This window comes from Phyllostomus discolor, chromosome 7, assembly GCF_004126475.2.
Source record: "Phyllostomus discolor isolate MPI-MPIP mPhyDis1 chromosome 7, mPhyDis1.pri.v3, whole genome shotgun sequence".
Taxonomy (NCBI): domain Eukaryota; kingdom Metazoa; phylum Chordata; class Mammalia; order Chiroptera; family Phyllostomidae; genus Phyllostomus; species Phyllostomus discolor.
Window position 1 is genome coordinate 96,793,425 of NC_040909.2, and position 26,224 is coordinate 96,819,648.

At 38.7% G+C, this 26,224-nt stretch overlaps 1 protein-coding gene across 1 annotated transcript in view; it reads left to right on the forward strand.

Annotated features, from left to right (window-relative positions):
- CLVS1 (clavesin 1) overlaps positions 1 to 26,224 on the forward strand; it is a 169,729-nt gene that overhangs the window by 51,191 nt on the left and 92,314 nt on the right. Inside the window, 1 exon segment of the mRNA XM_028533534.2 lies at positions 18,520 to 18,694. Within this exon segment, the coding sequence (XP_028389335.2) occupies positions 18,520 to 18,694 (175 nt within the window).

Consider the following 26,224-nt stretch of genomic DNA (forward strand, 5'->3'; position numbering starts at 1 on the left):
ACACAAATGACTACAAGTACATGTGACTCTACAATTATCTCAATGTTTAGTTTTTATTCTTCCCTTTTCATTATAAATATGAAATTGTCTCCATATCTAGCAGTACTCACAGCAAATCCTTCCTGGGATAAATTTCTGCTAAGTGTTGAGATAGCCTCCTACTCTTCTCAACAAGAGCTCTTGCAGAAACCCTCAATTTGTCAGACTTGGCAATGAATTCAAGCCTATTGACAACATCATATAAAATATTCTCTTCAGAATTTCTTAACCTGACTCTAACTAAGCCTGTGGACTTCACTCCAGTTTAAAGGGAATAATTAAAAGACGCAAAGAGAAAACAATAGGCCAATCTAAGGTATAAGACATTCTACAGAACAAGTGGAAAGAAAATACTGAAAAAAATTGATGGATAGAACTTGCTTCAATTTACAGGGTTGGAAAAAAGTCTGTTTCATTTTTTCCATATAATGAAAAACACATTTTTCATTTTCACCAATAACTTTATTGATTTGAGTATTTTGAGTATGTTGGCTATCTTCTATGTAGTATAACATTGATTGATCTCAAGTAATGTCTCAGTTTGATAGCCATCAACTTCAACTGGTCTACCCAACCATAGAACATCATCCAACAAGAAATATCCAGCACAAAACTGCAAAGCACTTGTAACATGTTCACAAATTTCTGTATACTGCACAAATTGGGTTGGTTTTTTTTGGGGGGGGCACTGCAGTTGTTTCTTTACATTTCTTGAAATAATAAAGCATAATGGGCCAAAAATGTTGCACATTTTTCATCTTCAATATTAAAATGGCTACAAAATTCACCAATTTTGATGTTTTTAAAAAATGCATACTCATATGGCAGCTGTCACAATTTAACAAAATTGGTTCAAATGAATTAAAGACAACTAAGTGCTACTAGAGCCATCTTATGGAAGAAACTAAACAAACTTTTCAGCCCCCCAATATTTTTAGCTGTATACACATATGCATATATATGCTTGTATGACAGATAAAGCAACCTTGCAAATGTTGACAATTGTTGAATCAAATGAGCATATCGTTGTAGTCATCTTTCAACTTTTCTATTTACCTGGATATTTTCTTTTTTCTTTCATTTCCCCTTTTTATTTTTATTTTTTTGCATGGATATTTTCTTAACAAACAGTTGATGGGAAAGACATTCTGCTGAACTTCTGGGAGCTGGATGATCTTTCAGCTTTCTCTCCACTGTGATATTCAGACACCAAAGTTCAAATTTTGGCTGTGATATATGTTAGTTGTGTCCTCTGGGCCTCATTTTTTTTCCTCATGTATAAAGATGAAGGCTTTGGAACAGTTCTAAAATTCTATCTTAAGGTCACCAGAAAAGATGATTCTAAATCTCTCAGTAATCCATTCACATCATGAATAATCCTTACTGCCAGCACATTTGTCTTCCAACCTGAATCTTTCAAACAGTAATTTAAAATCTTTCCCTCTTGTTCTGGATCCTAGAAAGAGGGAGTGAGGGAAAGAAAGTATTCTTCAAATATTTTAAAAACCTTTTTTGTTTGCCCCTCACCTACCTCCTTTTCTAGGCCAGTCATTTCCAGGAAGTCAAACCAATACATAATTATATTGTGCATGGTGTGCAGTTGTATATACTGTGTATGAGCCTCTTTAGCCTTTTCCTGATCAATATTTAGTCATATTTGACTTTCACCTGTATTCTTTCCAAGGTCTGTCAACCCAAGGTCTAGCCAATTTGCTCCTATTGCTCTGAGCTGCTCCGCTGGTATGTCTTATCCAAGGATAAATCCTGAATTCAATCAGAATTCCAGACATGACACCATCATTTCCCCTCTGAGCTATAAAGCTGAACATGATTACAAAGATTTAGACCAACAGCTGTGCTTGGCCTTAATACAAAGCCCAGCTTCAGGAGCAGAGAACTGAGTCCCCATCTCCGAAGTCAAGGTCTGAGTATACCCAGGAGAGAGGCTGCCCAAATAGAGCATTGCAGGAAAAACAGTAGAACAGAAGAAATCAAAAGCTGAGGGGATAGGATTCCCCTAGCTTTCCCCAGCACAAATGTTAAGTTGTTCGCCCTAACAAATAGATGACTTTATGAGGCCTTTTTCTTTTGTAGTTGCTCTTAATAAAGTGTATATCTTTATCTTTTGTTATTTTTAAAACTTTACTTTTTAAGAGCAGTTTTAGGTTCACAGCAAAATTGAAAGAAAGAGACAGATTTCCCATATACTCTCTGTCTCCTCATAGGCATAACTTCCCCCAATTGTCAACATCTTGCCCTCCCTCAGAGTTGTATATTTGTTACAATTGATGAACCTACAGGGACACATTACCAACCAGAGTCCATAGTTTATCTTAGGGTTCACTCTTGGTGTTGTGCATTTTATAACTTTGGGTGAATATATAATGATATGTATTCATCATTATAGTAACAAAAAGTTTTTTGAAAATGTACAATGCCCTAAAAATCCTCTGTGCTCTGCCCATTGATTCCTTTTCCTACCACCCACACTTAGAGACCATTAATATTTTTACTATTTCCATAGTTTTACCTTTTCCAGAATATTATATAGTTGGAATCATTCTATTTAGATTGGCTTCTTTCACTTAGTAATGTGCATTTGATTCCTCCATATCTTCTCATGGTTTGATAGCTCCTTTCTTTTTTTAGCACTAAACAATATTCCATTGTGATGTACAGCAGTGTATTTATCCATTCACCTACTGAATGACATCTTGGTGGCTTCCAAGCTGCTATAAACATCTTCGTGAAGATTTTTATATTGACATAGTTTTCAACTCCTCTGGTCACATACCAAGGAGCATAATTACTGGATCATATAATAAGAATATGTTTAATTTCGTTAAGAAATCACTCAACTGTCTTTCAAAGTGGCTGTACGGCTGTCCAGCTCAGTGTTTTGCTCGACCAGTGAACTGGTTGTCCAAAAACATTTGCATGCTCCATTCAATGTTCTTTAAATGTTTTAAGAATCTGCCAAGAGCACTAACCTTAGACCTTGGCAAAATGGCTCCCTGTGTAGGTCTCACACTTAGGGGACCTTCCCCTGGCCTTACTGCAGCCATCCTCTCCCATGGAGGGCCAGGACTGTAGGTCTGAAGGGCCAAGGAGAAGTACCTATATGTACAGTAGTCCATTCACTCTCCTTCTAGACTGTGCTCCGGAACCAGCACCCTGAACAGTCCCAAATGGTCCCAGACCCACTTCCTAGGTCTATGTGGGTGTTGCCTTAGATCTGACTTTCCTAAGTGTGCACAGGCATGTACCTCCTGGACTGAGACATAACCAAAGGGATGCTGTGTGTAGGAAACATGACTGAAGCTTAGACTTCTGAACTGGACTGTCCATTCCTTTTCAGGCAAGGCCTGTCCATGTTACATGGAGCCAAGGGGGATTAGGGCATTGGGTAGGTACACTCAGGTGTGGGGGCTGGCCTTCTCAGCAGTACCACAGTTGGCCAGAGAATTCAAAAGAATTCTAAATTAAGACTTGGCCTTCCAGGCCATCATGAAAGTATACTTGTCAAAGTAGGGACTAGAACGTATTTTAGTAAGAAATTTGTTGGCTTGATTTCTAACCTTTAAATATTGACATACGGTATGTGGGCCTCCATTTGTACTCTTATTCCAGGCTCCACAAATGGTAGGGGCAGATCTGTTTGTCAATGTTTAAACATTGGGAGATTCACATGAGAAATCACAATTTCAAGCTGTTCGTGGTGGTAAGTGGTGGCTTTCTACAGAGTTTTATTTGGGTTGTAAGTGATCTTGGAAGTCCCTCTATCTACTCCCACCCTGGAAATCCTTTAACTATAGAAAGTGTCTGACAGTTAAGAGATAAAAATTAAAAAAACCTGCTTGAACAGCATTTCGTGTTTAAAGCAGGTATGTATTTGAAGTACGTATGTAAAGCAGGTATGAGCAGCATGTACTTAAAGTAGATGCATTGGTCAATCACAGACTGTAAACATTCTGAATCTGTTACAGTTTCCATTGTAGACAGTGGAAAGGACAGGGCCTCTGGAGAAGTGGGAGGTCTGTGGGAGGGAGGCACCTAAAGAAGAAGAGACTTGGGATGTGAGACAAACTTAGAAGATGCCAAAAGTAAGCCTGGGTGGACCCTCTTTACTCCTAGACACTTGGAGCAAACAGAAGCTCCTAGATAAGGCATTTCTCCAGGCAGCTGCAAATATGTTTTTCTCCTTACCTGATTTATGATAATTTTGGGGGTGCCCATGTTTATTTTTGTAGGGAGTACTGGACTCAGACCCCAATACCCTGCTCATGATTCCTTGACAACAGACTATGGACTCTGTCATTAGACACCTGGGTTCTAATCTCTGCTCATCACTTTGCTATGTGGCTTTCCACCAATCACTTCTCCAAGCCACAATGTCTGCACTTGTGTGTACTAATGTGGACTCTACAGCGTAGCTATGAGGGTAATGAGATGGCATACATGGAGTCATGTCATTTGATACCTTGCTCATATTAAGCAATCATTAAATGTCAGCTCTGTTCCTTTCTACTGAGAGAGATTAGCTCAAATCAAATTCAGCTGGACCAAAACTGTATTTGGGCCTACAAATCAATAAGCTCCATACTTTTCTGAGATGGCTCTGTCCGAGTAATCACAGCCACAAAACTCAAGAAGTTTACATTTCATTAAGTTTCAAGATTAGCCTGATGGGAAAAAAATGACTTTTTTTCTTGACAACTTTGCATTAGTGCAAAATAAAGGATATATGAGTTGTCATTTTACAGTATCTGGTGTGGAATAACAAACAAAAGCTATTCCATAGATTCTTGAAGAATGTTGCAACTTCTTGCTTAAATAGTAAGTGATAAATACCAGAGTTAATTTTTCTAATAGATTTCTTCAGTCCTTCAACGATGACAAATGTGTCCATGAAGAAACATAAATCAGGACAAATGAAGGCGTCCCATCAGTTTGTGATAATGACTGGAAGAGTCCGCTCTCCTTGGCAGCATCCTTTACCTTCATTTTTATCCATGTAACCCCAAGATACCACATCGTCTCCTTTGTAAATTAAATACCTCAAAGGATATTCTCCAAGCTTCAAAGAGTTCTACCTTTTCTTGTCCCATAGAGTGACACAGCTGGCTGCCTTGGCTACAAAGAGAGATTAGTAGTAGCACAAATGGATGGAAAACTGTTCCTGGGGACCCATCCCTGGGAGCATGGGAAGAGCATTCCAGGGTCAAATTATACAAGGAACAACTCAGTCTCCACTGCAGTCCACCCATTCTCCATTAAGAGTTCCTTTATTTCATCCACCAGGCTTTTCTTTCTGATTTCAGCCCAGTTTTCCTATGTCAGAACACCTATCTAGACAGCTCATGTTAGGAATTCATCCATTTAAAGCATATTTATTAATACTATATGAGAAAAATAACTCACTGGAATTTGTTAAGAATAGTAAAGAAGACTTTATTCAAGGCTCATGTAATAGGAATCAAGACTCTTAAAATAGAAGAGAAAGTTTGAACTCAACTCCTAATACAACTGGGACAACTGTGAATCTAGAGCTCATAGGCAGGGTGAGGGAGCTGATGGAAAATTATTACTAAGAACAATTTGGTTAGGTGTCAAGGATAGGGGAAAGAGTGGAAAGAAATTTGATAAACTGATTCAGCAGGATTCTTTGCTAAACTGCACACCAAGGTTGTGGACCAAGAATGTGGCCTTATTGGAAAAGGGCTCAAAGGAGCCTGACTTAAGTTTGGTCAAAGCCAGAGTCCTTCTCAATATTTTGTTACTTCTTTTGGTAGGAAATTGTCCCTAACAAGGCAATATTTGATTCAAGACTTAAAGAATGAGAAAGAGTTAGCCCAGTGAAGAAAAGGGAAAGAGCAGTCTAGGCACAGAGAAAGAGAATGAAAGAAAAGAGCAACAAGAAATATTTTTGATTCCATACATTGCTCAGCACCCCCCCCACACACACACACATTTGAGTCAGTATTTCTTCCTTTGCATGTTCTGCAAGTCTCAAAGATGCAACAGGCACACTGAGTGGAGGAGTCCAGAACCTTGTTACTGTTGTGCAACTAACTGTTCCTGAGGTCTCACTGAGCATCTCTGGATCTGAATTCCATTAGTTAAGATAAAGAAGTCAATGGCATTTGGGGTGGGATCTTAATCTGGAGGCTGCAATGCACATTGTAGGATATTTAGCATTACTGATTTCTGTCCAACAAATACCGGTAGCCATCTGCAAATATTCTGAAAACCAGTAATGACCACCCCCCCACACACAAAATTACCAGATGTACCCCAAATGGAGAGGAGAGATCCTGCCTTCAGTTGGGAATCATCATGTAATCACAAAGATTCCTGCTATTTCTTGGTTCTCTCATTCTGAATAATATGACTGAATAACATGAATAATAAATCCATTGTGGAAGAACCAGTCTCTGTGTTCATCCACTCTCCCTCCAAGCTTCCTCAGTACTTAAGCTTTCAGTAGTCAACAATGTTTGCAGTATTTATAAGTTGCCTCAGGGTCCAAATAATTATGTAGGTGTAAATACCATTCCCCACAGGGTGAAAGAGAAAGTTCTAGTTCTTTTCTCTGGGGATGTTCTGTGTGAGGAAAACCCTCTTTATATGTTGGTTAATAGAAAAGGGACCAGTAATGGCCCACCAACTTGTAGAAATCAAGGATTAAAGCAGGAGGAAAAATTTGAGATAGAATTTCCAGAACCTGAGTATTTAATTTTTACCCTCTTTGAAATTAAACTCCCAATCTTTCTAAGTAGTCCTTACAGTCTCAGAGATTTTATTAGGATAAATTGGGGCAATGATATCATTCTATAGGAAAATCCCAAATCCTAATATATTGTATTTTCTCTGTGTGAATATTCACAATATATAAATTATATATCTATGTATACATAATACATTTTCTACCATTCAGAGTAGGATATTTGGGTAAGATGTTGAAGATAGATGTATGTTGATGTTTTACAGTATTTCCTGCAGTGGAGGTCCTATTAAGTGAAAGCAATAAATAATAACCACTGGCCCTAAGTGCTCAGAGGCTTGCCAAGTGATAATCTCTGATATAATTAACTAAAAGAAAGCAATATTGTCTTTAACCACCTGCATGAAATAATTCCTCAGAGAATCTTGTGGATAAAGTTACCTTGCAGGGCAATGTTAGCCCTCCAAGCACATTGATCCTGGGCAGGAAAAGTCAACCAGTCTTACTGTTAAGTGAGCTATGTGGAGCATGTGTCATTTTTTAATGAATGTATTAAGTTACCTTTTGTTTGGCTTCTGATTCCTAGATTTAGGCAGGGTGAAAACAAGGAGACTGTGTTCTGACTGGAGCTCTGGCAGAGGTTCCGTTCAAGCTCCCAGACTGCCTGTGACCTGCCTTATCAGGGCTGGGTTGGGTCCCAATGAGTGTGCATGTGGGCCCTCTTCTAGGAGAATTCTAGGAACTCCGGCATCATGTCTGGTCCTGCCAATTAACTATTATAAGCTCAGCACACTAGGCTCTAGCTGTCTTTTGGAAACCTCCAAAGAAGATTTTTCTGCTGAAGTTAAGCACATGTTCTATTCTGGAAAATAGTGTAGGTGGGGTTTGCAGTAGGCTTTTCCCCTCTGGGCCACAGGAATATATTTATTCTGGTTTAAGAAGGATGATCAAGCTGCTTGTAATTATAGTGATTTATGAACCATCACTAAGCATTACAGAAGTCAATCAAGACCAGAAATTCTTCCCATTAGACTTTCCTTACTGGTGTCAAAATTCAGAAACATTATGAAGAGTAGTAAGGGTCTCCCTGAGCCTGATCATTTTGAAGGTCATGAGAACCTGTGTCTTTCCCTCTACAAGAACCCAATAACCTTGAGGTCTCTTAAGGAAGAAAAAAAACAGTTGAAAAGTGATAACCATATAGAAGAATGCCTACCTGGCATTTCTGTCAGATTATTAAAATACTCTGAATATATGGAAATGGAGAGCATTATGCTAAGTGAAATAAGCCAGGCAGTGAGTGAGAAATAACATATAATCTCACCTTTAACTGGAACATAATCAACAAAAGAAAAAAGCAAGCAAAATATAACCAGAGACACGGAAAGTAAGGACAATCTGACAGTAACCAGAGGGGAGCTGGGAGGGGGTAGAGTGGGAAGGGTTTTCAGGAACTACTATAAAGGACACATGGACAAAATCAAGGGGGAGGGTGGAAGTAAGGGAGGGAGGGGGGTTGGTTGGGGAGGGGAGCGGTAGGGGGAAAATGCAGACAACGGTAATTGAATAACAATAAAATAATTAAAAAAATAAAATAAAATACCCTGAATATAATACCTATGAAAATAAGACTTTTCTTTCCATTATATAATGGTTTCCTGTGGCTCTCTCCTTTTAATCTTTCATGAATTTGATTGCTTGCTGATGTTTCAGTAGGTTATGATTAAGAAGGGCAGAATTTCAAAAGGGGAAAGGATAAGCTAACTTTGAAAACTTCAATCAGATTGCAGATTCTTTAAATTCATTAACTCTTCTGATGTGAATTACTCATATTTGTCAGGGTTGAGACTCCTATTTGTAGGCAACTAATTTTAGAGCATTGGGACTTCTGTTGGTTTTAAGATCTTTGTATCCTGCCAGAATATATTGATCTCTTTTTCAAGTACAGGGGTTTGGAATTCTCATTGGAGGTACACAATTTTATGAACTACTTAAAATTTTGAGATGTTGTATACTTCCTACTTTGGTCACATGAAATGCAACATTTATAGAATTGTTTTGCTAAGGCGCTGTTTAACTCAAGTTGCCTTGTACACTGTTATCAGAGTTTATGATTTCAGAAAGGAATCTCTTGATTGCAAGAGTGATTGCAGCATATCACCCAGAAGAAAAAACCCTAGGACGATAAAATCATTCAACGCAATGTAGTACCACAGGATGTATGCTTTCCTAAAATGCCTTCTCTCTCAGCTTATTGTCCAATTTCTTATCCTGAAAGTGATTTTATAGTTGTAAGAGCCAGACATGCTTTTAAAAAAAGAATATCTCATTGCAAGTACTGACTAGTGCATTGCATGAACCCCATGAAGATCTGTGTCAATCATATTCCATTGGAAATAAGAGTAATGTGGCCATCCACATTAATTCACCCTCAGCAGGGAATATGTTGCCATGCGTGACCCTGGTTAGGCAGATTTGACCCTAATTACATGCCTAATATTTAGTAGTAAGTGCTTTTTTACCTACTTGAGACCCTTCCTAGTTTTACTTTTCTGAAGCTCCTCAGCCAAGGGAGTTACTAGAAGAGACAAGCATGGAATTAATTTTTCAATAGTCATTTAGTAATGGATGAAATACTCATAGCTCACTTCCATTGGGGTAGGCTTTTATTCTACTGCCGCTCCCTTTAGACCTTGGCTCAATCCCCATTCAAATAGTTGGATAAAATAAACCTCTTCCTTACTTGCATTTTAGGCTGCAGCCAGTTCTTTCTCAATGGGCTATGAATATTGAGGTATACCAGCCTTCCTATGTGAAAACGTTCATCTAGCATTTATTATTAATTGTTTTAGATTGCTATTTTCTTACTGTGTTTATTTACGCCCACACTAACCTTATGTGAATGCAGGCATGGCCCTCTCCTAAATTAAAATCAATTCTTAAAGCTTTGTTTCCTTTCCAACTCTTAGATACATGAGGCTCAGTAGCATATTATTTTATAAATAGAAACCACGATAGAAAAGTGGTTAAGTATGCACATCTGACACAACTTCCTCTAGCAATGAGCCTAAGATGTACTGAAGAGGAAGGAGATGTACCCACGGGTGCTCTCAGAGTAGGTTTTGTTTATTTTCAGTGTTTCAGAGCTTCCAATGTGTTGGTTTAATATGCCCTCCTTTGCTCCTTCACTAAGAATCATTTGTTGAGCATCAGTTATGTGTAGGTATAGGTAATTTCCAGGGATTCAAAGACAAAAAATATGTACTCCAGGCCCTGATAGCCTAAGCTCATAGTTTAGGCTAGAGAGAAAAGTGGCCCCCTCTTACAAACAGAATAAGAACTATTCTCTCCTGCAGTCATGACATCTGCTTATGGTGATATTTTGTCATTTCAGTGGTAGGAATGTAGACCCCACACAACCATGCACTTCCAGGCATCCCCTTGACAGATCAATGTCAAATCATATAAATACTAATATTGTGTGTTGCTGTCTTGGGTGTTGACTCTCACTGTATGAGAACTAGATACAACACCTCTGACTCATTCCCTACCCAACTGAAGTCCTTTCATCCATAATAGTACAACTGTCTTTCCTCTCTTCATGCCAAATCTAATCTGTAACTAAGTCATGCTTACTATCCCTCATAGTTCTCATGTCTCTATCATTTCCATTCAGCTTGAATCTAATGCATCACAATCACCTCCTCCTAACAGAACCACAGCGCTGCAGTCTCCTGATTCTAATTTACGTAATCCCTGTTGTCAGTCCAAATCTTCCTAAAGCATCAGTGCCATTGCTTCCCTCCCCAGCATAAATAGCTAGTAGTTCTCCTGGAAAGCAGAATGAAGATGGGTCACAATTCTTACCTTATTTCTACATACTTTTTCACTCATCCCATGGCATAAGCAAACTTGCCATTTCTCCCAATTCAATAGTCTCTGTGTTCACAGAAAGTACTGTTTATGTGGCTCTTTCTGTATCCAGGGTCCAAACCTTCACATTCCTCACAGCCCAGTTGAAGATGTTCCAAAATCCCCCAGCCACAAGTGATTTCTCCTTGTAATTCTCAAATACTTTGCAACCTCTATAATTTTTTACCTGCTGTCATATTCACTTATGTAATAATGAAAACTACAATGACCATCAGCTCCATCTATGGATTAGTTTGAGCCGGTTGCTCTGCTGTGTCTTTGTGTATTGTACATTATCTCACTTTATCATTATCAGTGAGGTTGCTGTTATGATTCTCCTTCTACAAATGAGGGAACTAAACCACAGAGAGATAAAGTAACTTGCTAAGCTTGCACAGAATAGACAGACTATGAAACAGAATCTGTTAACTCCAAACCTGATGCTTTTAATGACTTTGTTTCATTGCCTTCATGAATATATATTTTAATGTCATGTTTCATTGCCTTCCATGAACATATATTTTAATGTCTCCTACCAGTTTCCATACACTAGCAAAAAAGTAAAAAATACCCTCTTATCTTATATGTCTTCCATAAAGTAGAACTTCATTGAACCTTTGAACAAATGCTTCCAGACCCCTCATCCAGTTTTGGATACTTCAAATTTTTTAAATAAGACATTAAATGATAAGAAACTGCATTAATTGTGTAAGTGAGCCAATAGATGCATTTGATATTAATTTTATTATTTTCAATTCTTGGGAAAATTTAAAAGCAGTTGGGCCAAGCATGATGAAATATTGGTTTTATCTATTCAAACAATTTTTTCATTTAAAAGAAAAGAACTGAATGATGGAAACTCTAAATGGTGAAATATTATATATGCACACACACATACATTATATTCTTGTTCAAACAAGAAAGAACCAGCAAAATAAAATGTGAGAGCTTTAGTTCCTGTGTTATTTTGAATGGTGGGCATGAATACTTTGCATTCTTGTGTCTATATCCAGAGATGGGCAAGGCTGTCAGGATTGGTCTAGAGAGTCCCAGCTTCTTATATTCATGCTTCACTCAAGTAGGAAAACATTGTCCTGCTATTCTCTCTAGTCTAGTTCAAAATCAGGACATTTTGGGGGAGCATTAATGACCATGTGCATCCTGTTCTGAGTAAGCATATGGTTGAGCTGGAGGTAGGTTGGGACTGAGGATGATTACCCTACACTGTTCCCGTACATTGTTGTCATGCAGGGTAGAGACAGAAAACTTTTGAAATGGCTGTACTTGCTCTTATAAAATATATGAGGTACACCATTTTCACTGAGGTTCTGTAATGTGAACTGAACCAAAAATTCAGAAAGTATGTTATGTTGTAGCTTGCTCCTTATCCAACATAAATCCAAATGCTTCTTTACAAACCAGAATAGGATAAAATTAATAGAAATTTAAAAAATGATATCAAGGTTTTTTTTCTTTCTTTTTTTATTCTTCCGTTCTTCCCCCTTCCTTTCTTCCTTCCTTTCTTCTCTTGATATTATGAGCCTATCAAACCATGTGAGGCAAAATTAAATTCCAGGCTTCTGTTCTTGTGGTGATCATCCCTGCTGAGAAAAGTAATTGTCTAATTTGACTTTCCAGCTAATATTCAAGGTAGGAAATATAATATTAAGGTCTTGCAAATATAAATTCTACTACAGCAAAGCTAAACATTTTTATTAGCATATTCCTTGCACCTAATATTTTAGGAACACACACACACACACACACACACACACACACACACATTTACTTTTCCTGGATCACCTCATTGGGAAATATGGATTCATTTGCCTTATTGCACAATGACACATGAAGAGACTGTTCAGCTAAAACCTCATTCACATAGGAATTATCAGAACCCATCTAGGAAAATATATCACCAAATTCCCATTCCAGACCATTGTTCTAAGATCCTGAGCCTTAGAAGAGGAGAAAATAGGTTTATGTGGACAGAACATAATTGGATTTTGCATATTTCCCATTGTCCTGCTGCCATTACCACTAAGAAAAAGTGCAAACAAGAGGGGCAGACCTATAATCTGTGCAAGTACAAATATGGCCTCCAGTTGGGATATGCTTTCCAGTTCACAAAGCTCCTTTGCACATATTATTTTTGCATAACCCTTGCAACAGCCCTCTACATGGAGGGACATTACCCCTTGATGAACTTCAGTCTTCTACCCATAGTTGTGTGCTTGGTGAGTGGCAGAGCCAGGAGGTCAAGCACATGAGTACAGGCCCTTTTGTCATTTTACCAAAAGAGAGTTCGTCCCATGTGCAGAGGCAAGGATGCATCAGAGGAGTTGCAGGTGGAGCCCAAGTTCCTCTCCATCTTGGCTTCAGCACTACTATCCAATGAGAGACAAAACCCTTGGTAATTGTGAAAGTCATGCAGTGGTTATTTTAGCAATTAACTTTGAAAAAAGCTTTAGATGGGATGAAGAGGTAAAGAATGTTTCTGAATAGATATTTGGTGGTAAACTATCTGCTAAATTAATTTGTAGTCTTAGGAGGACCTTAAAGTCTCAAGAAAAAATTGTAAACGCTTCTAAATATTGAGTGTGAAGTTAAAAGATTTTCAGGCACAACTGGCCAAAGAGCTGTAACTACTAATTTTAACACACTTCTTGCTATGCTATGATATGCAGAAAAATTAGCACAAGAATAAGTACTGTGATTTCAGGATTGACTACAAAGCTTATTATCCTAAATCTTTCTGTTGTATCTGATTTGATTATCTACCCCCTGGCATTGGATAGTTGTTCCTGTGTAATGAACCACCCCCAAATTCAGTGGCTTAAAAAAACCAACAATGTATTACAGCTCACATATCTGTGGGACAGCTGGAGTAGTATATCTATGCATAAACAGTGCATAAACTACTAAACAGTAGTTTATCTATGCTGGGTTCAGCTGGGTGGCTCTTCTTTTTATGAAGATCTGCTAGTTGGCTGGAGAACCACTGGTCTACATTTCTTATGCTTCTCTTTAGTTCATACTAGCTATAGTATTTTTTTGCCATGGCAATGGCAGAAGACAAAAGAACAATTAGCAATGGGGTCTTTAAGTGCCAGATTCAAAATTGACACATTGTCATTTCTATCACATGCCATTAGTTAAAATAAGTTACATGGTCATGGGGTGGGAAATATACTCTATTGTCGATGAGGTACACACATAGTAGTGTGTGGATGCTCAGATAAGTGAAGAATTGCAGTCAGTAGTGCAGTAATGCAATTTATCATGCCCTTATTTCTTGAAACACTCCCCCCTTTAAACAATACTGCCTTGATCCCCTCACTTTTTATTTCCTCAATTCTTCTTTCTTCAACCTCAGTACTGTATGTAGGCTTTACCTAAGGTTCAGCTTTTCAGTCATGAATTTTTCCATGTGTGTGCTCTTCTTAAGAAAGCTTATCTGGGATCAGACACTCTAATTTTCTAATGGTCATTTCTAGTTTACCATCAGGCATTTCTGTATCTCTATTTGGAATTGCCTCAACTCACAATCTGGTTTCATGTCCTACTTAAATCAATGTTTCTTTCTAATAAAAAGTTGTATCTCTAAAAAAGACTTGGGTCTTCTTTTTAAATTATATTTTATTGACTATGTTATTGCAGTTGTCCTGATTTCTCCCTCTTGGTCCCCCTCTACCCAGCATCCCCGACTCCTTCAGGCAATCCCAACACCATTGTTCAAGTCCCTGGTCATGTGTATAAGTTCTCTGGCTACTCTATTTCCTATACAGTACTTTACAACCCCATGACTATTCTGTAACTACCTATTTGTACTTCTTAATTCCCTCACCTCTTCTCCCATTCCCCACACCACCATCCCATCTGGCAACCACTGAAACACTCTCTGTATTCTTGATTCTGACTCTGTTCTTCTTGTTTGGTTGGTTTGTTTTTGGATTCAATTGTTGATAGATATGTATTTTTAGTATTTTTGCCACTTAATTGTTCATAGTTTTGATCTTCTACTTTTTCTTAAATAAGTCCCTTTAACATTTCATATCATAATGGTATGGTGATGATGAACTCCTTTAATTTTTCCTTTTCTGGGAAGCTCTTTATCTGCCTTTCAATTCTAAATAATAGCATTGCTAGGTAGAGATATCTTGGCTGTAGGTCCCCGCTTTTCATGACTTTGAATATTTCTTGCCAATACCTTCTAGTCTGCAAAGTTTCTTGGGAGAAATCAGCTGATAGTCTTATGGGAACTCCTTTGTAGATAACTGACTTCTTTTTTCTTGCTGCTTTTAAGATTCTATCTTTATCTTTAACCTTTAGTATATTAATTATGGTGTGTCTTGGATGGGCCTCTTTGCATCCCTCTTCCTTGGGACTCTCTGTGCTTCCTGGAAATGCATGCCTATATCCTTCATCAAATTAGTGAAGTTTTCTTTCATTATTTTTCAAATAGATTTCCAATACCTTGTTCTTTCTCTTCTTCTGAGGCTTACGATGCAAATGTTGGGCCTCTTGAAATTGTTCCAGAGGTTGCTTATACTACCATTTTTGGGGGATTCTATTTTCTTCTTGTTGTTCTGATCAGTTGTTTTTACTTCCACGTGTTCCAAATCATCGATTTGATTCTTGGTTTCATCCACTCTACTGCTGTTTCACTGTAAATTGTTCTTTCTTTCAATTAGTGTATCCTTTGTATCTGACCAGCTCTTTTTTATGCTGCTGAGGTCCTCACTAAGTTCCTTGAGCACCCTTATAACCAGTGCTTTGAACTCTGCATGTGATAGATTGCTTATCTCCATTTTGTTTAGTTCTTTTTCTGGAGTTCTGATCTGTTCTTTTACTTGGGCCACATTTCTTTGTCTCCTCATTTTGGCTGCCTCCCTGTCTTTGTTACTATGTATTAAGTAGAGCTGCTTTGACTGTGTGTCTTGGTAGTGTGGCCTAATGCAGTAGGTGTCTTACAGACACCCTACAGGGTTCAGTGGTACAACTTCCCCTATCACCCAAGATGGGTACTCCAGGTATATCCTTCATGTGAGCTGAGTACATCCTCCTCTTGTGGTTGAGCCTTGGTTGCTGTTGGCAGGTCAATAGGAGGGATTTACCCAGGCCAGTCAGGGGAAAGGACTGGCTGTGGCCACTTACCGCCAACCTCTGCCCTCCACGGAGGATCAGCTATGCAGGGTCAGGGTTGCAGAGCTCTGATGTGGTCTATAACTCTCCACTGGTTATGCTAGCCCTGGGATTCCCTAGGTGGTGCTGGCCAAGGTCAGCCCCTACCTGTGTTTTTCCCAGGGCCACCCTGCCTGAGCCATAAAGCAATATGAGATGGCTGCTACTTGTGCATTGCAAGCTGTGAATCTAGGCTGGCAGCTGATAGTACCAGGACTGGGGCTCACTGAGGTCAGAAGTTGTTTGTTTGAGAGGATTTAGGAAGTTGTACAACAGGAGCCAAGACCAGTGATCTTGTAGAAAAGCAGCTTGGGTGGGCCTGTAAGTTGAGTGGGACAGAGTCTCTGGGGATCTCCAAGGCAGGTCAAACAGTATTAATCAGGTTGATGGAGACTCAGATATGGCACCAGCTGGCTGGCTCTGTGGCTCTGAGGGAAAAGGGTTGAGAAAGAAACAATGGACTCTGCTCACCTTGATGCTAGACACTTCAGTTCTTCCCTGTATTCCACTGATGCCTTTCAAGCTGCTACCCCAGTGCTGGAGCTCAGAGATACGGAGACTGAGTAGGTAAGTCTATGTGTAAGTTCTTTAAGAGGAACTTCTTGGGGCTCTAGAAGTTTCTTCCACTTATTCAATCCCTTCTGGTTTTTGCAATCAGAAGTTGTGGGGACTTATCTTCCTGGCAGTGAAACCCTAGGCTAGGAAACCTGGTGTGGGGCTGGGACTCCTTGCTCCTGAAGTATCCCTCCCGAAATTTAATCTACCACACATGGATGTGAGACCAGCCTGTTCCACATCTGCACCCCTTCTATCAGTTTGGATTGATGTGATTTATTTAATTCCATAGTTGTCAGACTTCCATTCAAATAGATTTCTGATGGTTCTGAGTCAAAAAACTTGGGTCTTTAGATCATGTCTGATATGAACATAAAACAAAAACCAAACAAAGCCCTAATGAAAACTTTATGCTACATTAATAAGAATTTGACATTCCTAAAACTTGAAATATATCTGAAAGAAAACAATAATGATGAAAAGAGTATTAAAATTATTTTCTCAGAGAAACAGTTAAAGTTATTAAGATTATTTTAAATCTAGAGATTATATGGGGTATCGTGGCGACCAGGTTCAGATAATTGAAAGTATGTGGTATGAAAAGACCTGAAGTGGGGTTTTTTTTGTTTGCTTGTTTTGTTTTTTTAATTTTAGGCAGCACCACATCCAAAGGGTAGATTTAAGGGAGAAAAATTTCAGCTTGGTATAATGAAGAAATGTGTAGTAAAAGGAAATGTACAGAAACAGAATGAGCTGATATCTTTATTTTTTACTTGTATTATTCCTAAAATGTATTGCTCTTCCTTCTCCCAATAATGCATCAAAATCCTATCTGCCTCTTAAGCATATCTCAAGCCTTTATCCCTTCATAAACTTTTCCCTGAGTACTCATATTGTATCAGTTATTTTCAATTTATCTTGCTAATTTCCTACCCCATCTCAACTAACGAGCTCTTTCAAAGTAGAAATACAACATACTATTTTATAAGTTCAAGTATGAAACACAACATTGAGTTTATAATAAGCATTCAGTAAACTTTATTGGTTTACTGTTCTATCACAGATTTCCTGATTTTAAATCTAGAATCACTGGACTTGGTTAGAATTTGAATCAGATTTAAATGCTCAAGAATCTGATCATTTCACACTGATTTCACAAGAGGGTATGGTTTCTGATTTTTTAATGATAGCCCAAAGGAATAACAGATTTTGCCATTACTTGCCATCCAAGGTTATATTTTCCTACTTACCATGAAAAAAGAAGACACTGAATCCTCTAAGATCTTAAATATATAGTTCTGATAATTTGTTGGGGGTAGGAGAGTGAATATGTTATCACTTCTTCGTGGCTGAAAATTATTTAGAATAAAAATCAGCTGGTGAATGGGAATATATGATATGGAGGAACACATACAACACTCTAGTTTGTATTCAGGTCTGCCTGTTGTCATAGTTACTGATGGACTCAAAGCAATTTCCTTCCCAAATCACACTCTGAAAACCTTCAATGAAAATAAGCTATTCTTCATGATTTATTTTTCTCTCCCCGTGAATTGAAACTCAAAAATATCATCAATTGTATGTTTTTTTTTAACATTTTTAGCAAGATTTTAAACGAACAAAAGCAAAAGAGGTTTAATTGAAATAAGCATTCTGATTAAGGTCTCACCTCACTTGTTCAGCAGTGATTCATTGAGTAGCTAGGTATTGGGACACAGCTGTGATTATGGCCCAGTCCTGCCCTAAAAGAGATGAGAGCTCTGTGAGGGAAAGAGAGGAGAGTACAGAGGCATGTCAATAAAAGGCAATCAGAGCTGTGGTGGAGGCAGAGAAGAGAGACCTATGGAAACAAAAGAGAAACACTTCATAAAGTTTGGGGTCCTGGTGCAGTCAGATTAAAGGGAAGCTTCCATCCTGTGAATCTTGGAACACTGTTCCTGTGAAGTTAGCAAATGCATTTTCAGTCACTTTGGGTACAAAACACTGATGTTACCCTGCAGGCTGGGCTCATGACACAGTGGAGTGAGGAGACCAGCTCTTCATAAGTGAAGTGCCATCATCTGCTAATATTCATGCACAGCCTCTCCCTTCTGCTCTGGCTGCAGGAACTCCTTCACCGACATCCTCCGTGCCATCCTGCTGTCATTGGAAGTCCTTATTGAAGATCCAGAGCTTCAGATAAATGGGTTCCTTTTAATTATAGACTGGAGTAATTTTTCCTTCAAACAAGCCTCCAAACTGACACCTTCCATTCTCAAACTGGCCATCGAAGGGTTACAGGTATGTTCAATGAATGTACAATATAATACTGTGTGTGACAATGTACTTTTTTCTTATTACAATCAAAGTAATGTGTCTTTTAGAATGGAAAAAGGAAACAGATAAAATTCACCCATGATATTTTCCGTTCTCACCTTAGCCTAAATTTAGATGTTTGTGTTTTTTTTAATTAGCCTTCACTTTCATTAATAACTCCAAATTACTGTTACCAAAGGCACAAATTACCTACTGTAGCAATTATGAGTAAAGCTTGGAGATATTTAGCCTAATTCATTTGAGAGTTTACAAAAATTAAAACTAGCAAATATCTGCTTTATGAGAATGTCTGACACAGAGGTGGCATGGGAGCTTTCCAAGATTTCTAGAAGCACCTTTGTACCCCAGAGAGGCCCCCTGTGGATGTTCACTGCCTAGAATGCAGTGTGCTGCAGTGTTTGTACTAATGTGGATCGCTTCAGTGCAAACAACAGAAGCAAAGGAATGTCTGCTTCCTGTTTGTATGATGTTGTCAGGCCTTTGGGGAGGATTTTCTGTGCTGTGTGAAGGTGTGGGTAGTCAGTCTCTGGGCTCCCTTTGACTTTTAAGAACCAATGATTCTATGAAAAGTAACAAACTCAGAGAGGTGATGCTGCTTAGCTTCTTGGTGATACATTATCATAGTACAAAAGTAAAGGCACAGTTCAGGGAGATTCAGAATCAGCATAAATAAAACTCATGTCCTTTTTTTTTCCTCATGTCCCTTCTTAATTTTGTGCTAAGATTGACTCAATGGGATGATACCTTGTCCCAATAAGCAGCAGTTATATGCAGCTATGTAGATGGTACACTATTTGCTAATTTTCAGATAAAGCAGCTGTTACTTATGTGCTTCAAAGTGCAAGACTAGATAACACTTAGAAACAGGGAAGTGTGGTGATAGCCAGAGGGAAAGGGGGGCTTGGGGAGGTGGACATGGGCAAAGGGGGAATAAATGGGGACAGAAAGAGACTTTACTTTGGGCAATGGTCACATGATGCAGTGCAGACAGGGTTTTGTTGAGTCGTACACTTGAAACCTGTATGATTTTGTTATCCAATGTCATCCCAATAAATTCAATTAGAAATATTCAATAATCACTCCAGTTTCTCTAGATGCTTTGGTTTTACTTCTGGTAATAAAATGTTGTGCATCTAAGTCTTCAACTGAATACTGAACATGCAGATGGTGCAAATTTGAAACAATGAAAATAAAATGAATAAAGCAATAATGATTTTTAAAAAGCAGAAGACTAGAAATCTTATCTTAATCACCCATCCTACACGAGTGTGGGGAATAAATAACGGGCTTGTTTCTTAAGCTGGGGCTTATTCCCATTTGGCCCCCAGTAAATATCTAGTGGGCCTCTGATAAACATGTGTTTATTGAGTGGACCTAATTTGATTGAAATAAGGAAAGAAGGGGAGCAAGAAGAGGAAGAGCAAGCACACACCATTCCAGGCGTGCCCACGTGTCCTCGGTGGCTCCATCATGCAGTGTATCAGGGACACATTCTTAAAGCCTCTGAACATTTGATCTGTCTCTCCTTAAAGCTTTTATCAAAGGGAGTTTTAAAGTAAGCTGCAAGGTTTATGTCATGCCCTATAATTATGCTGACCATATTTCCAGGATTTTCAGTGGTATTACAAGCTTCATTAATTTTATCTTTTTAAAAAAGAGGTAATTCATTACATGTAGAACTAGCTGTGATTCAAGTTCTCTGTATTTATAATAATTTTTCATAAATCAAGAAGGAAAATGTCCTTTATCCAACCTTGTGTTCTAGTTTTTCTTTCTTAAAAATGTGTGTATTATATAATACGTCCCTGGACAAATTCACTAGGGTAATGTAGGTCTTACTGAGTTAATGGATGCAAATGTGCTTTACAAGGTAAAGCTATACATAAGCTTATAAACTATTTTTACAAGAAGTACTAGATGACCTTTTGTGGGGCAAGGAGGGTCCATCTGAGCCTTCACTTGTCAGGTTCCAGATCTGGGATAAACTTTGCAATGTCCTGTAGCTCTGATTAGGAAGTAGCCTCTCCTGGAAGAAGGGGAGATATATAAGGCCAGGGTCAGAGCAGAGAAAATGGATATCCTTCCATCATTGCACAGAGCAATGGCCTTGGTCCCTTTGTTCCTCTTCCCTTTTATAAAGCAAGTTAACTTCACCTTGACTGTGGGAAACTGTCAGGCCATCCTGGAGTGAGGCTATCTGGATGGGGATGCAGCTTTTTTCCTGTGGACTCTGCCTGTCCAAGCTATGAAGACTTGGGAACACTTTAACAGGTTCAGTCCCTCCTACCAGGAAAAGGAAGCCAATGGTTGCAGGGGAGGCTGAGCTGGGTGCAGCTCGTCCACCTGGGGTGTGACTCCCTATACCATTTAGCTTGTTGTCTTGAAGAAGCCCTCAAGGTCACTGGAGTGAGTAGTCAGCTCTGACTAGCCACTGACAACTTTTCACACAGGGCTCTACTCTTTTGGGCTTTGGGGACATTCAGACACCATGGTTGCCCCTCCAGTGGCTCTCCCTATGACTTTTCTTCATTGCAGGGATAGTTTCCATCCCTAATGTAGCCATCAACTCCTTTTGACATTTCAAAAAAGTCACAACTAGCCCTGGTAAGATGGCTCAGTTAGTTAGAGCATTGTCTCATACACCACAAGGTTGCAGGTTTTAGTCCCAGTCAGGGCACACTATGGAGACAACCAGTCAATGTTTCTCTCTTTTTTCTCTCTCTCTTCCTCTTTCTCTTCCACCCTCCTTCTCTCTCTAAAATCAATAAACATATTCTTGAGTGAGGATTTTTTTGATAATGACCAGAGGGGAGGGGGAAGGGAGGAGGGTGGAAAGAAGGGTAAGAGACGATTCAAAGAACATGTGTGAATGACCCATGGACATGGACAACAGGGTGGGGATTGACTGTGGGAGTCAGGCTTGGGTGGGGCAGTGGAGAGCAATGGGGCAAAATAATAGAACAACATAATATTAACAAGTCATAACTAGTACTAAGCAGAATTTGTGCCTTTGTAGTCACACTGTTTGTTGTATGAGGAGGGTCCCATTCAAGTCTCCATTTCTCAGCCATGAAGGTTCAAGATACATTCTACACCACCACCAGCGTGAGTGAAGGCATAGACTGGTGGAGAAAGGGAAAGCTCTCTAAATTCAGTGTCAGTGAGAGAGGAGAAGCCACTACTCTTCCTTCCTCCTCTGCACCCTCAGAGAGACCTGAGGAGGTCAGAGTGTCTGCTGGACATGTGGGAGATTGTGGGGGCAGGGATAGCCTATGTTCCAGTGAAGTAAACCCACTCTCCCTTTGTCCTGCATTTATTTGTAGGGTAGATGTAAGAAAGTAACCTTATCATAAAAAATAATCAGACCACCTTTGTGCTAACTCACCTGGTTGGGATTTCAGCTACTTATTGGAGTAGTCTAGGATTACCTGCTGCTCAACCCCTGGAGAATTTGGAGCTCTGGGACATGACAGTCCTTCTTCCGACAACAAATAATCCCTCCTGCAGGAAGAAGGGAATGGGGGCCGCTGTTCAGACAGTGAGAAGTTAGGGTCATTTTGGGTAATTCTTGCACCCTGCATCACAACCTTGTTCCAGAACTCCCAGTTTTAGCCCTGTTGCCTCCATTCCTAGTTCTCAATAAGCTAGTCATTCCATGAGACATTCAATTACTAATGGTTGTAGATTGCATTGTCCAGGGAGCAGATTCTGACATAGGGATCAACATGCAGGAGATGTATTAGGGAGTTCTCTTGGAGTCAACATTTATAGAAAAGAAGCTATGGAAGAAAGTTTGGAGCAGAAGTTAAACTGGGGTTCAGTCATTTCCAGTGAAAGCCTCAGATATTCTGAAGCTGAGATGATCCTTCAGAATTGTCCCTGCTTTGGGCCAAGGATTCTGGCCCTTTATATTCCCATGTTGTTCAGTCATTGCATACAGGCTGCCCCAGGAAGTGGTTGGGTCAAGTGGCTCTCTTCAGCTTGAATCCCGAGAGGGCACTGTTATCTGAGAATTTTCTCCTGGTAGCACCTGTAGTGTCCAGGTAATAAATCCTCAGCTCTGAAGGAGGTCTGACTGCACATGGAATATCTAGTGTAGTAAGTAATAGATATTTGGAGTACCCTGTGATGCCATGTAATGAATCAGGATGTTTCACTTTTTTTCTTGGCTACAGACAATTTACCCCAAATTGGTGACAGTCTTCTATTGAGGTCTACCAGTTATATTTCTATGCTTCAAAAGGCAATTATATGTATTCAACTGAGCTTTAATAAAGGAGCAAAAGCAATACAATGTAGCAAAGATAGTTTTTTAAACAAATGGTGCTGAAACAATTGGAAATCCACATGCAAAGATTGATCTAGACACAGAACTTATACCCTTCACAAAAGTTACCCAAAACTGATTACAGACCTAAATACAAAATGCAAAACTATTTAACTTCTATAAGATGACATAGGAGAAAACCTATGCAACCTTTTGGTATGGTGATGACTTTTTAGATAAAACACTGAAGGCAGAATCCATGAAAAAAAATTGATAAACTGGATTTCATTACAACTAAAAATCTCTGGTCTGCAAAAGACAATGTCAGGAGAATGAGTAGAAAAGACACTGATTGAGAGAAGATATTTGCAAAAGATACTTCTGATAAAGGACTTGTATCCAAAATATGCAAAGATATCTTAAAACTCAACAATAAGAAAACAAATATTCCAATTTAAAATTTTTACCTCAATAGACACCTCACCAAGAATGGCAAATAAGCATATGAAAAGATACTTCCCATCATGTGTTATGAGGTAAATGCAGATTAAGAGAATAATGAAATATTACTGCATACCTAATGTCCAAAATCTGAAACACTGACAATCCCAAATGCTGGCAAGGATGTGGAGCAACAGGAACTCACATTCATTGCTGATGGGAATGCAAAATGGTAAAGCCACTTTGGAAGACAGTTTAGCAGTATCTTAGAAAACATAATTTTACCATATGATTCAGCAATATTGCTCCTTGATATTTATCTAGAGGAGTTGAAAATTTCTGTGCACATGAATATTTATAGCAGTCTTATTCATAATTACCAAAACTTGGAAGCAACTAAGGTATCTTCCAGTAGGTTAACAGATAAACTATGGTTTATCCAGACAATGGAATATTACTCAGCTCTAAAAAGAAAAGAGCTATCAAACCATGAAAAGACATATGACCATGAAACTTGAATGAAAGAGGTGAAAGAAGCCAATCTGAAAAGGCTGCATTGTGTATAATTCCAATCACATAACATTTTGGAAAACTGGAGACAATAAAAATATAAGTGGTTGCCAGGGATTGAGGATGCAGGCAGGGAGGGGTGAGTAGGTACAGCTCTGAGGATGTATGACACCTGAGGATATATATCATCATACATTAGTCTAAACCCATAGAATGTACAACATCAAGAGTAAACCTTAATGTAAGCTATGGACTTTGGGTGATTATGATGTGTCCACGTAGGTTCATCATTTGTAACAAATGAAGCCCTCTGGTGGGAGATGTTACTAATGGATGAAGCAATACATACATGGCAGCAGGAGATTATGGAAAATCTCTGTATCTTCCCCTCAACTTAGCTCTGAACCTAAAACTGCTCAAAAAATAGTCTTAATTTTTAAAAAGGCAATTTTACTGACTCTGACAACAGTCATCAAAAAATGACATGTTCATAGGACTTTGGTTATGCACTTCACTGACTGAATTAATGAGATATAATAGCAATCATACAGAAAAGTACTCTTTAAGGGATTATCAGATTTTTATATCAAACGATACCAGTACCAGCTAGTCATGAAATTCTAATATTCCTCCTTTCAGAGCAATGCTCCAAGGAAATGTCATTGTTTAGAATATTAAGTTGCCCCAGTTACATAAATATTTTATGACTATTAGTTCAAAGAATTATACTTAAAAACTAATTTTGAGAATGCTGGAAGTCATTTTCTCTTACTCTGCTGTTTGATCTCTTAAATGTGGTCAATAATGCCTAAAAGAGCTCTTGACTCTCTTCATTACAACTTGTTAAATTTTAATCAAAATAAAAGTAATATTTATGCCACCAATTTAATACACTACAGGATTAGTCTCAATTCTGCTGGGGAATTCTAGTAAAATGAGGAACACAATAAAGTCTTGCTCTTGAGTTTTATAATGGTTCCAAAATCAATTTTTGGAATTGTTTTGTGTACACCATTGTAGCCCAACCATTCCACCCAACACACAGAATTTACCACTGTTCAGCCAACCCGGATACTTATAAAATGTACAGTGCTGAAGTGTTTTACTTAGGAAGAGCAATAGTCTTGTGCCCCATAAGCTTTTTATAAAATAGTTCATTCCTTTTAGGACCCAGACATTTGTTCAGGGTTTATAGAATCTTATTTTTCACTCATCAGAGAAGATATAGGCAGCAATCTTCCTGCCCACCCTCATTTCTATGCTTATGTTGTTTTACTCTGGCCATTTTATCAGCTCCTTAAGGTTTCACTCAAGGTTTATTGCATGACCATTTTCGTTGTTGTTAAATATGGTTTTATAATGTTTATATGAACTTTGATTTAAACTCTCCCAAGAGCTTTAAGCTAGGCTAGTGGAAAGAGTAGTCCATTGCTTTTCTAACTCTTAACCCAAGGGTTAGAGGGTCATTTAAGCAATACCCAGAGGCTCAGCCAACTGTGAATCATCCATGTCCTGGGTGTTCCTTTTTATTACACCCATTAGTTCCTGTCCATTTTCTCTAGCCTCCTTCCTATATCCTACTTTTTCAACATTTTCCCAAAACATATGATATGTACTCTTGCCGCAGAGGAATTTAAAATGTCATGTTCACACAAAAGATTAGAACAGTAAAAAGTCTGTCAAGTCAGTGGGCAACATAACAGTTCCTAAGCATAAATGGATAGTGTGATTAGAAATTTGAAAAGGTGGGGTGGACAGATGCATGTCAGGTTAGTACTAGATTCATCCAACTCAACAGTCCATAACCCAGGGAGACATACTGACTCCCAGTGTATTCATTCATTCAACATAAAATGTGGGTCAGGTACTCTTCTAAACAGGATTACATCAGAGAACAAAGTCAGACTGGCTTCCTGAGAGTTACCTTCTGGGACTTTTTCAGACATAGAGTAGTTTACCAACCAGCAATACTGACATTCCAGGATCTGGTTAGAAATGCAGAATCTCAGACTTACCTCAGACCTACTGAATCAGAATATGCATTTAAGGAGTTCTCCAAGTAATTTGTATGCATGATGATGTTGGAGAAGCAATGCTCTAAACAGGGGAGTCAAACTCATTTTCATCCGGGGCCACATCAGCCTCACGATTGCCTTCAAAGGGCCAAAATAATTTTAGGACTATATAAATGTAACTACTTTTTAACTGTTAAGGAGTTGAAATTACATTTGGCCCTTTGAAGGCACTGAGAGGCTGATGCCCCAGGTAAAAATGAG